Source organism: Merops nubicus, unplaced genomic scaffold (genome assembly GCF_000691845.1).
Source record: "Merops nubicus isolate BGI_N331 unplaced genomic scaffold, ASM69184v1 scaffold35173, whole genome shotgun sequence".
In the NCBI taxonomy this organism is placed as follows: domain Eukaryota; kingdom Metazoa; phylum Chordata; class Aves; order Coraciiformes; family Meropidae; genus Merops; species Merops nubicus.
The window spans coordinates 1-11,757 of record NW_008600232.1 but is presented as its reverse complement, the minus strand read 5'-3'; the positions used below and the strand labels follow the sequence as shown (position 1 = coordinate 11,757).

Here is an 11,757-nt window from a genome sequence, read left to right as displayed (position 1 = left end):
TTCCTGAGGTTTCTTTATGTTTTGTTTTTTTAACAAAGTCAGAATGAATTTATCTTCATTGTTTACCTACCTATTGTATGTAGTGAGCTGTCACAGAACTTCCTGTAGAGTCTGTGTCAAAAGGCAGAAAAGGGTGATTGGTTTGCTTTTTAACCTGCTGGAGGAAGACCTTATTTCTCTCAGCATTCTTGTCTTACCCGTCATACACAGGTACGCCGGTTGATACCCCCAGCGACGAGCTGGCTTTGCACACGCGGGATCTGCCCCAAGGCACAGTGGTGCTTATTTTTTTCCTCCCAGTGGTTTTCCTGCATGACCTCTCTGCCTGCCAACATGGCACATTTTTCAGTGGTTTCTTCATTTTGATAGTGTCTTTTATTAACTAGTTACTTGTTGGTCTTCTGAGCAAATCAGCCAAATACTGAATAGATTTTACTCAGCAAGCAGCAGTACTCCGACCTGGTGCACAACAGTTAACTAATTTGTGTTTTACTTGAGTAAGGAGCTTGAGTTCAGCTTCCCCTCAATGGTGAAGAGATCCCAGATAGCTGTGCACTTACTGATCCTGCATGAGTCTGAAGTCAAAACAGAGCACAGAGGGATTTTCAGTATCCTGAGAGCATTTGAGGAACAACAGAAAACATGGAGAAAATTCTTTACTTTTGTAGTAAAGCAAGAATATGAATGTTTTAAATACTTTTTTTTTTTCAGGTTTATACTATCAACTTGGAATCTCGTTATTTATTAATACAAGGAGTTCCTGCATTAGGCGTTATGAAGGAATTAGTGGAACAATTTGCATTATATGGTGCCATTCAAGAGTATCATGCTTTAGATGAATATCCAGCAGACCAATTTACTGAAGTTTATCTTATAAAATTCCAAAAACTGCAATGTGCAAGGTACTGGACAGGGCAATATCTGCCTCTTTCTATCGTAATCTTTTACACCCTCTTTATTTGTAAGCTGTTTACAGAGTTGAAGTAAAAATCCTCGCTTTTTGCCAATACAATTTAATCCCCTTTAGGGTGGCCAAGAAAAAAATGGATGAACGAAGCTTCTTTGGTAGTTTGCTGCATGTGTGCTATGCTCCAGAATTTGAAACGGTCCAAGAAACTAGGGAGAAGTTGCAGGACAGAAGAAAGTATATAGCAAAAGCAACAAATCAAAGAGGTTTGTAATTAAAATTTCCTTATACGATCTTACCATTTCACTTCAGGGGTGGACTGGTTTTTGGTTAAAGTGCCCATTAAAGAAAATCCGTTGTGCCTGGCTCTTTGTTTTAAAGATGCATTTTAATTATGTTTGCAGCTGAATGGAGACAGCTGTCGGTATTTGGAGGGCAGTATCTTTTTCAAAGGAACTTTTTGGGTTTGGTTTTGTACTAAAATTAAAAGATGTATAAGCTTTAATAATTAAATATTTCCACCTCTTTCTGTTTTCTTTTGAAAATGTTGCCAGACATTTCCAGCACTGGCAGGAAACTTGAGATTGTCTTTTCACCCTTGTCCCAGCTTATTATTCAGGCACGCCCAAAGATACCTTTGTAAGGAAGGTGACTATAGCAAAACCCTCAACAAAAAAAATCTCTCCAGTGTATGTATTGGCACTGGGGAATGCTAAGAAGGGGACTGGGATTGCAAAGGCTACTGTGCTGTAGCGTTTCCACACAGCACTGAAGGCTGGGCAAGCTGAGAAATAAGTGAGATGCTGAGCACAGGCTTCTCCTTTCTTGTTCTTCTGTACTTTGATACATTATTCCTTGCATAGGGGTGTTTACAGGGAGTACAATCAGATTTTTAACATCAAAACACCTGTTTTCTCAATGTCGAAAAATGGCTGATTCTTGAAATCATAACTGGAAGTAATAGTCATTGATTTGCAATATTGGAAATATTTTCCTCGTGTTCTCAGAACTGCTGAAATACTTCTGCTTGGGTATTCCTCACAAACCAGCAAAGAGCTAAGCTGAAAATTTTTATTTTAAAAGGTGTCACTTAGGAAAAAAAGTCATAGAAAGGTAGCTGGGAATGAAATATTACTGGTATTGCTTCTGTATTTATATAATGTTTTTTTCTTATGTATTAGAACCACTAATGACATAAAATAGTGAAGCTGCGTCGTTGTTGTTGTTTTAAAGATCACTTTGTGTTAAAGAAAGAGGGGCCTAAGAAAACAGTCTCAAAGAACTCCGAGCATGACCATCTGTGGAGTGCATCAGGATCAGGTGCAGCCAGTAGCTGGGATCCATCCTGCTTTACAAATTCTCACAGGGTATCCCACAACACAGGGCATCCATGTGGGAATCAGAATCAGGGCCTGTTGATATTTCCCCATAACAACCGTGATGAAACTTCCGACTGCTTTGGTCAAAACGCATCCCTGGCTCCTCCAGGAGGACATACTCCACCAACTTCATTAATGCAGCAAAGGACAGTTCCAATCACTAATGGAGTTGATAGGTTTATGCCTCGTATGACTCATCTGCAAGAACGCAAGAGGAAGAGAGAAGAAGGTAACAACTTTTCTCTCATTGGAACAAGTGCGGACAGTACTGAAGTCATTATTGGTCCACAGCTACCAGAAATACCTAAAGTGGATATGGATGATGATTCATTGAATGCTTCAGCTACATTAATTCGAAATAAACTGAAGGAGGTATGGGTTCTCAAAGTTCCAGTATTTTCATTTTCAAAAACATACATTATGTGCTTGTTATCATAGGGTCTCTTATTTTGTTGGATAACTTAACATTTGTGAAGCATTATGACTTTACCCACTGCTTAAAGCTGGTGTTCTTGCTACTGAATTCTTCCACAGTGCACATAATTGGAGGTCATTCTATCCCATAGCTCTTAAGCGACACTGCAGAAGTATAAATGTCAGTGCCCGCTCCTAAATGCTTTTTAGTAAACTACAGGGTTTTTCCACACAGGGAAGGCATGATAACTTTTGAGGTGGTCCTGCTGACTCCAGTGTGGTACTTGTGTCTGGTTTCCAACTGAAAGGGAGTGAAAAATAATGAAGTCAGGGTTCAATGTAATTTTGCTCCCACACTACTTATGGCATTAAAAGATGTACAAAACCACTAATTGTGTGCTAAGAGGCATGTCCTAAGCTACAGCCAGCTCTGGAGTTCCCCAGCACAGAAAGGACATGGACCTGTTAGAGGAGGTCCATAGGAAGGCCATGAAGATGATCAGAGGGCTGGAACACCTCTCATGAGTACCGGCTGAGAGAGTTAGTGTTGTTCAGCCTGCTGAAGAGAAGGCTCCTTATTGCAGCCTTCCAGTATCTGAAAGGGGCCTACAAGAAAGCTGGGAAAGGACTTTTTACAAGAGCTTGTAGTGATAGGACATGGGGTAATGGGTTCAAACTGGAAGAGGGGAGCTTTTCACTGTGATGGTACTGAGACACTGGAACAGGTTATTAAGGGAAGGGCATTGTGGACACTGCAACACTGGAGGTGTTCAGTACTAGGTTTGATGGGGCTCTGAGCACCCTGGTGTCTAGTGGGAGGTGTCCCTGGCCACGGCAGGGGGTTGGAACTAGATGATCTTTAAGGTCCTTTCCAACCTAAACCATTCTCTGATACTCATCAATTAGCAGGTCAAACACACCTGATACAACTCTCAATTTAAATTAAGATATGAAAAAATCTCCCTTGACCATGTCTGACCTGACCGATTTGAAAGCGCTTATCTCCAGATGAACTGATAAGTAAGCACCCCTTACATTAAATAACTGTCTAAAATAAGGGTCAGAATGTGTTTTCTTTTTTTCCCCTTTCCTATTCCTCCTGGAATAGCTGAGTTTAAAAAGCATACTAAACCCTACTTTGAAAACCCCTCTGACAGAGAGAGTGGTGCTAAGATACATAACGCTATCACTAAGTACCTGAAATCAGTTTGTGTGGTTAAAACAAAAAAAGTACTGCTAACACTTCTGTTTTCAAAGTTTCACCTCCATTGTTTTTAATGCTGCCTTTGGTGTTATTTTCCCCCTTTTTCTGCAGGAAAATCCAATACAAGTTGATTATAGTAACACATCCCTCCCAATATTGAAAATGTTGGAGACACGGCATTACTCTAAAACTTATGTAAAAGAAGAGTGGTTACAGTTTCCTAAGATTTTTTTTCTTTTTTCCCAATTTAGGTAGCAGATTCTGTTACAAGAACATCTGTGGAAAAGCCAGAGAGCAGCGCAGCCAAGCCACTTGTAAAGCAGAGAAGAAGAATATAGATACTGCTACCAGCACCTTTCAACAGTCCTTTTTTAAAGGTCATAGTTTAAAACACTTGTTTGAATTTTTAACATAAAATTATTTCATATTTCCAAGCAATTGCCTGTTAAAAATTGTATCAATTTGTTTTCTTGGAATGAACAAACAGTACAATATATTATTGTCGCAGCCGTGTCCAGTGCACCTCATAACTGCAATGACTCACTGAAAAACAGTATTTAGGTATAGTACAAGTCAATTCTATTTATTCAGTAGCTTTTGCAGTAAAGGAATACTGAAACTTCTGTTTACACATTGCTCCTGTTTTTACTGTACCATGAAGAATGGTGAATAAAAGTCTCTTATAACAGCATTCCACTTGAGTATTCCAGTAGGACTTACAGTTTCCAAGTTTCCTGGAAGGTTTTCTGTTCAAATGCCATACTGCTCTGTTAAAAAAAAAAAACAAACAAAAAAACCAAAACAACCAAAAATCATGAAAACCTTCAATTAACTAAAGGATTTAAATTTAATTGGAAAAGATGCTTAACTGAAAGGCATAAGCAGCGACAGTCCTTACACTCAGGCTATCTCTTGGAGTTTTCACTTAGAAAAAGTATATTCCATTGCATTAATGCCATCACTGAGAGACCAGTCAGAACACTCAAAGTTATAACTGAGGGGGAAGTTTAAGTTAAAACTGCTCAGCAGTGGTAATGTGTGACTAAGGAACGATCTGGCACAGAGGGCAGAAAGGCCCAGCTGCAGAATGAGTTAAACTGGTGGGAAGCAGGGATGCCAGAGACCTGCAGAGAGATGTGTACAGGATGGGAACTGTTAGGTTGTAATGACCCTGGAGTGGGAGTGCTTGGGGGCCACCTCAGCAGCAGAACTGGTGCTGAGGGCATGAACCCAACACTGGGCTAAGGTACCCCATGGTAAGAGGACTGGTGCTGGTGCAAGTGTGTGTGAGGAATCCTTGAACCGTTTATGCTGGAAGGACTCTCCAATAAGTTGTTCATTAAATTAAAAAAAAAAAAAAAAAAATTCAAGTATAAATGAGCATTTAATTAAAGCCAAGGGGTACAAATAAAATTACCTAACATAACCCCACTGGGAAATCTAGTAAATCATGGGTTTTCTTCACATAAAAGCTCATAGCTGAAATTGTTTTATTGCTTTTAGGGCTTGAAAGGACATGTAGAGTTCTCTCTTAACATTAAAACTAGAAACCTAGTAAAAATACAGCAGTTGGGTAGGATGCAGAACAGAAGGTACAAACATTGTAAGCAAGAAAGAAGCTTTTCAGAATTTTGTTCTTCCATCTCAATGAAGGCACAACTTTCCGTGTTTAAAAGTGACATGCCATTCAACTAGAACAACGATTATTGGATTAGAATAATATTACAAAGAAAAAACACTCTCCACCGTTGAAGTTAACACTGCATGGTCTAAATTGCCACCTTCAAAAAAAATTCTGAATTGAATTAGATGTATTGCTAATAGAGCCTGGTTAGATATAATAAAAACCAGCAGTGCCGAACTCCGAGATGAAGAACACTCTGATGGCACTTTTTTTTCACAAGGTTACCAGCCTCTCTCAAAAGAACCTCTAGGTGAGGTCATGGCAGTGGTGCCAGTGGCACTGAAGAAAGAAAACTAGAAGTTGTATGCCTGGAGTGCTTTTGGATAAACAATTCAAGAGAACTGCCTCATCTCCTTAGTCAGAAAGGGTGCTCACTGAGGATCAATCATTATATTGCTGCCTCAGGACAGACAGGCACTGAATAAATGTTTGTTCCTATATTCTCTGGTACCAGTGTTTGACTGTGTAAGGAAACAGCAGTGCTGTGAAAGGTAGACAGGAATTCAGCATATGGGTGTTTCACAACTTAAGTGTTTACCAGTTGACTTCATCAGGCCACATATAATGACAGTATTGTCATACATATGACTCTACAAAAGTATGGAAAGTATTGCACATTTGTTTTAAACTTAAGGTTGATGTACCTTTATGTCTGGCAAACATGGTCCAAAGGCTTCCAAGAGAAGATTTTCATCTCTGACTGCTTTTTCAAAGTCCATAAAAGAAAGCTTGCCATCACGGTCATAGTCCTACAAAAGAAAGGGAACTCTTCAGCAAAGGATGATTACTTGTAACAACTGCATTTTTGTTTAATGAGTGTTTTATGGACACGGATTCTATTTTTAGTTTGATTTTATGCAAAAAAGCATTTTCTTTGGGCCACCAGTCTCTGCTCAGACAAGAGCCCTATCATTTGCCTCTACCTGAGGCATAAAAGGCAGAACTCAAAGCTCAACTATCTCCTAACAGCTTTGCTAACACAATTCCAGAGAAGGCAAAACTTTCACATGGGAAGAGGCTGAGCTGAGAACTGCATGGACAAATCTCAAGCAGTTACACTGAGATAAATTAAAAATACGAGAAAACATTTGGATATACTCTGTACAAGTATTTATATCACGAGCGTACCTAGATCCTATTGCTGAGGCTGGAAATCCTTTGCCCTAGTGGTCTCCATAGTAGGCATACCTCTGCCTGGTCTTTTTTCACATACAGCACCCAGAAGCATGACCTGATGACAGCCCATTTAGGCTGTACTGCAGAATTTCAGCGTAGCAGAATATGCCTCTGGAGATTGAAAAAAGCATCCTTGTGTTTTTAGTACTTTTGCAATTTGAAAACCTCCTTTTTCTACTGATGTGGCAGCTTAAAACACCAATAAATGGCCGTGGTGAACATAAGTACTTGTTTAAACCATACAAAATAAAGGCTTTAAATGATAGGTGGCTATGACTAGTGTTCAAGGCACAGGGCCAAATAAAAATTTTTGAAGATTAGGCCATGAACATGCAGGGAGCACAGGTTCTAATGGTCACAAGAGCAGAGGCAAGGAGCTGTGTACAAAGAGATTCCTGAGCACAAAAGCCTGCTACTGGACGCTCATGAGAAACAGAAGTGGCCAGGAACCCTCCACCTTTTACACTCCTCAGCACAAGGGAGAGCAGGCCATGAGCATGTTCATTGCAAACAGTTTTTAAGTATGAAGCCTGTATGGATGTGTGCTTAGTTACAATGCTACGGTGCCGACAGGCAACTTATTACTCAGAGAGTAATTTTTCACTCTTTGAGTCATAGACTCCACAAATGCATTTTTGCACTTGTGTAGTTATTTAAGATGGGCAGCAATATCCTACTGAGATGGCTACCTAGCATCTGCCAATCTCATCTGGATATTCTTCAAACACGCAAGTTTTATTAAGTTTTCATGGAAAAGCTGAAACAAGATTACACGCGTGATTAGTTTACAATAAGTTCTTAGATATATGAAGATTCATTACATCTAGAGCAGAGTGCTTGTGTTTGAACTAGCATAGCCCATTTATCAACTGCCCAGGACATGAGGGTGTTAATTTTGGATGCAACCTGCAGGAAAGCTGCATGTGTAGGTGCTCCAAAGATGACCAAATTGCTGAGTTACAGCTTGCTTTCTGCAGGAAATGAGACTCGGCATTGTCAAGAGCTAAGGGTAAGACAGGCCTTTCATCTGAAGGTGTGCAAAAGCGATGGGTTTGAAAAATAGAAAAGATGGGGTTAAATAAAAGGAGTTGGGATTCAAGACCCAGTTTCAAGTAAGATTTTCTGACCACCACCACAGGAGGGGGAGGTTATATTTCTTGATCTAATGAAATTATTAAAACACAGTCCCTGGCTGATCTGGATATCCTAGATTAGTCATAGTAAGACAAATTTTACATTAATAACCTTGAGGTTATGATTCTAATAGAATATATAAATTGGATAAAGATGTTTCACGATCAACTGATAAAACACAAACATACTTAAAGCTACTGCAGATGCCTAACACCAGAACAAATGCAGCTTGCACTTTTTAATTTTCCACTTTTGACTGGGCATACACATTTGTGTATGCACACATGCCCGACAGTTTATACATAAAGTTTATAATACAATCATATAAATTAACAGTTTCATGTCAGAACTGGGACTCGTTAGATCTGGATTATATTTCCGGCTTTGATTATATTTCTGGCTCAGGAGACTTGTTTATCTCAAGCACGTAACTAGCTCCATGGCTCAGAATCCCACTGTAAATCACAGTATTTTGTTGACACGAAGGAATGTTCTAAGGTTCAATTAAAGAATGTCTGAAAGACACTCAAGTATCACAATGGGTAAGTACTTGCCATTTTCTTCAGTGCGATGTCTATCAAGTCCTTAATTCCCTCATCAGGATCTTCTTCAGATGGCTGCTTGACAAGGCTATTTTTCAGCATTTGAAACATTTCCTCTCTTGAAATGTATCCATCACCATTCAGGTCATAAACCTCAAAACAATCTTTTTGAAAGATAAATTAATTTAAAGTTCATATAAGCTATATCACACAACATTAAAGCTGTCTGTTAACTATATGCAGAAAATGTGAGTTGTACGTTGTACAGCATATTGAGCCACATATTATAATATATAATATTTATATGTGAAATATATGTATTACATTTTTGATACACATACTAGTCAATTATTGCCTATTTACCCTTCATAGTTATAATGTATTTTTTTTCAAATATTTGAATCTTCAGTTCACAGAAGCGATACTAACTCACAGATTTTAACTTATCTAAAATTCTGTATTGAAAATATAAACAAGTTTTTGGTTTAGAATCCCAATTTCCAATGGCAGGGACCAGCTATTTGTATCAGGACTTTGCACCTACAAAACACTTCCTCATTTCAGAAGTTGGGTTAGAAAAGGAAACGAAAAAAGAGCTGTACTAGCATGGAAAAGACAACTGAAATATTCTTTAATGCAAAGAGAAAAATCTCTATAACAGAGTATTTTGATTATCTGCTTAATTCCTTGTCTAATTGTTTCCACCTTCCTGGAGTCAGAAATCTGCGACCATAATAAATTTTACTATTCTTCACAAAAATTAAACAAACCAACCAACCAACCTCTTCAGTTTTGGAACATGAGGGATTTTTTTTCCGTGACCACGACTACTATGAAAAAGTTAAAAACTGTACTGGCGTACCCTTATGACAGACAAGACTGTTTATCACTATGCACTAGTATATCCTATAGTGCTTACAGTGACAGCTGCATATTTTACTGCTTGTAGCTGTAGTCACATACTCAATTACATCCTGGCATGCTAGGACATTCCAGGCCACTTTCCAGATAAATTTATATAGTGTGTTAGGGATGGCTGATGTTGCAACCTGGGAACTATGGAAACAACATGCTGTCATCCTTCTTTTTCTATTCCATTTTTCCCCCCCGTGTGCTCCCTCTTCTTTTTTTTCCTGCTTCTTAAAAATTGTAGATGTTTTGCAGTTTTTAATCCCCTCTCTCTCTCTCCATCAGAACTGTGGAGGTTCTCATGACCATCTTACAAATAGACTCAGTTTTTCCATCTGTGTGACCAAGCTGAAGAACTGCTGGAATTAATCTAACTGCTGTTGTGTTCCTATTATGCCAGTAAATCAGTGTTGGCAGAGGTACTGGTTGGCTTGAGACTATGAAAACCACCCTTGAGTTACATATGCTTCTAATTTTGTGTGTCTGTACAAAAAATGTTTATTCTGTCTAAACTTTATACTGTAGAAGAAGCGTCATTTCAAAAGTCTTTGTAAGCAACAAAATAAGGTGGCAGCTACAATTAACAATTTACACAAAAAAAATCTGTCTCAGAAAATCCATTTCAGAACTCAGTTTCATTGAATTAAACTACATAGACGACAACTCTTCAATTACCAAATACTTTATAAGAGTAACTACTAAATTAGAACAAAAGCAACGTGTAATCTAATAGTAATGAATTCAATGATTACGACTAAATACTAGCATATAGATAAATCTTACATTTAATCCTTTCTTCCAGTGTTCCCCGAAGAAATACTGATAAGCCTTCCACCCATTCCACCACACTGATGCAGTTATCGTTGTCTCTATCAAAAATGCAGAACACTGGAAGTGTATTAGATACATTTTAAATTAATGTAATATTAAAACACAAAGGAATGCTTACTTAAATTAAAATATAAACCCATGGTTTTTCTGAAAACGTTTCTCTGTTTTCATCAAGATATGACCCTTCTTGAATCTTTCTAAGATGTAACAACAAAGGGTATTTCACCCCTCAGTTTACTGATCTTCCACTCCAGAATTCTGCTGGGATAAGACACTTTGTTTTCTATTGCTTTCCTGATGTAAACAATTACAGGAAGTGTGCTTCCATGCAGATGTAAACAAAATCAATCAGTATCTCTTACATTAAGGCATATTTGCATACAGATGGAGATTTTAATTACTAGGTTTTGTCTCAGCAAATCTTTGGAGAAAATAATCCTAGAAACAAAACAAATATTTCTTTAAAAAAGAACCAAAGAACCTTATTCTCTCTTTCATATACTAAAATCTTTTTTCTTCTCCCTTCCCTACAATAAAAACTTGCAATCCTGCAGCTTCATAATTCATACAGCCTGTAAAAATCCAAGATACATCAGCTAACATCTACAATAATTCGTACTTTACAATGTTAATTAGTAAGTTGGCTACAGAAACACCTCTACACACAGAGCCAGGCATTCTGAAATTGGAAAACAGTAGGCTTGCCTTTGTAAACTGAAGTCAGACCCCTTGTGCATAAGCATTAAAATAACTGCTAAAGGATGTGTCCCTGTAAAGTATCTTCCAAGACACACTTGACTTGTTACATTAAATGGCAACGAATTTTTATTTTACGGTCAAATACCCTTCCTGCTAGAGGACAGGAGAAAGTTGAACCAAGGGATGGCTCCTGACAGCCCGACACTGAAAAGAATGGCAGATTCATGCCATCTCTGCATCCTCCTCTAGCCACCTGTATATCAGAGATCGTTCATGCGACTTCCACAGCAATTGAAAGTGGCCCTCATGCCATGAACTTGTGAAATGACTGGATTTTCAAGGAGTTATTTGGCTCGTTATTCCCACCTCCCTGTATTGCCTGCCTCGCCCTTTCCGTGCTGCTCACAGGGCCTCCACTAAAGAAGTCACCCGCTTTCAACAGGATGCCTCCGCGGGACCTCGCGGACAGAGCCGTCCTCCAGCAGCGGCGACTGCAGCTCCCGGTGCAGCCGCCGGAGAGGAGAGAGGCGACACGGCGCTGCCCGCTTCTGTCCCGGTACCCGAGTGGCCGGGACCGACCCGGGCAGGGCAGCTGCCTCCGCATGCGCCTCCTCGTAAACACCATGAGCGACCCTCGGCTCAGGGAACTCCAGTGCGCAGAGAGAAGGAAAAAAGCTGTCCTCGACTCCTGAGCGGAACTCCTTCTCTGTTGTCCTTGCGGGGATGAGCAGGCACGCTCCCTTGTCTAGGCGTGCTCACGGGACCAACAACGTGCGAGTAAGACGCTGTCCCTCTTGCAGCGCGACCACCTCACCTCTGTCCATGATCATGTCATCGGTCATGCCGAACGCGCCGTGCAGCGTGTCTCGGAACATGCT

At 39.5% G+C, this 11,757-nt stretch overlaps 2 protein-coding genes across 2 annotated transcripts; one reads left to right on the top strand and one right to left on the bottom strand.

Moving 5' to 3' along the window:
• Nucleotides 1-711: 711 nt before the first annotated feature.
• Nucleotides 712-4,242, top strand: RBM48 (RNA binding motif protein 48; the record flags this gene model as incomplete). The annotated part of the gene is made up of 4 exons (XM_008937653.1): nt 712-902; nt 1,028-1,173; nt 2,141-2,658; nt 4,156-4,242. Coding segments are annotated over 4 exons (942 nt in total), but the record flags the coding sequence as incomplete, so codon positions are not given.
• Nucleotides 4,243-4,620: 378 nt separating this feature from the next.
• On the bottom strand, nt 4,621-11,754 carry EFCAB1 (EF-hand calcium binding domain 1). Its single transcript, XM_008937652.1, has 5 exons — nt 11,694-11,754; nt 10,133-10,237; nt 8,453-8,604; nt 6,233-6,337; nt 4,621-4,671 (listed from the first exon to the last, which is right to left on the bottom strand). Exons 1-5 carry the CDS (start codon nt 11,752-11,754, stop codon nt 4,621-4,623), a joined length of 474 nt encoding a protein of 157 aa, XP_008935900.1.
• Between the last annotated feature and the right edge of the window lie 3 nt (nt 11,755-11,757).

Bases quoted from the DNA above. Each gene is read 5' to 3' on its own strand.
- EFCAB1 (XM_008937652.1), bottom strand. From the start codon at position 11,754: ATGTTCCGAGACACGCTGCACGGCGCGTTCGGCATGACCGATGACATG. The intron at 6,338-8,452 runs GCAAGTACTTAC...TTTCTTTTGTAG, and splicing joins ACATCGCACTGAAGAAAATG to GACTATGACCGTGATGGCAA. The intron at 4,672-6,232 runs GTACATCAACCT...TTTTTTTAACAG, and splicing joins CATGTTTGCCAGACATAAAG to AGCAGTATGGCATTTGAACA.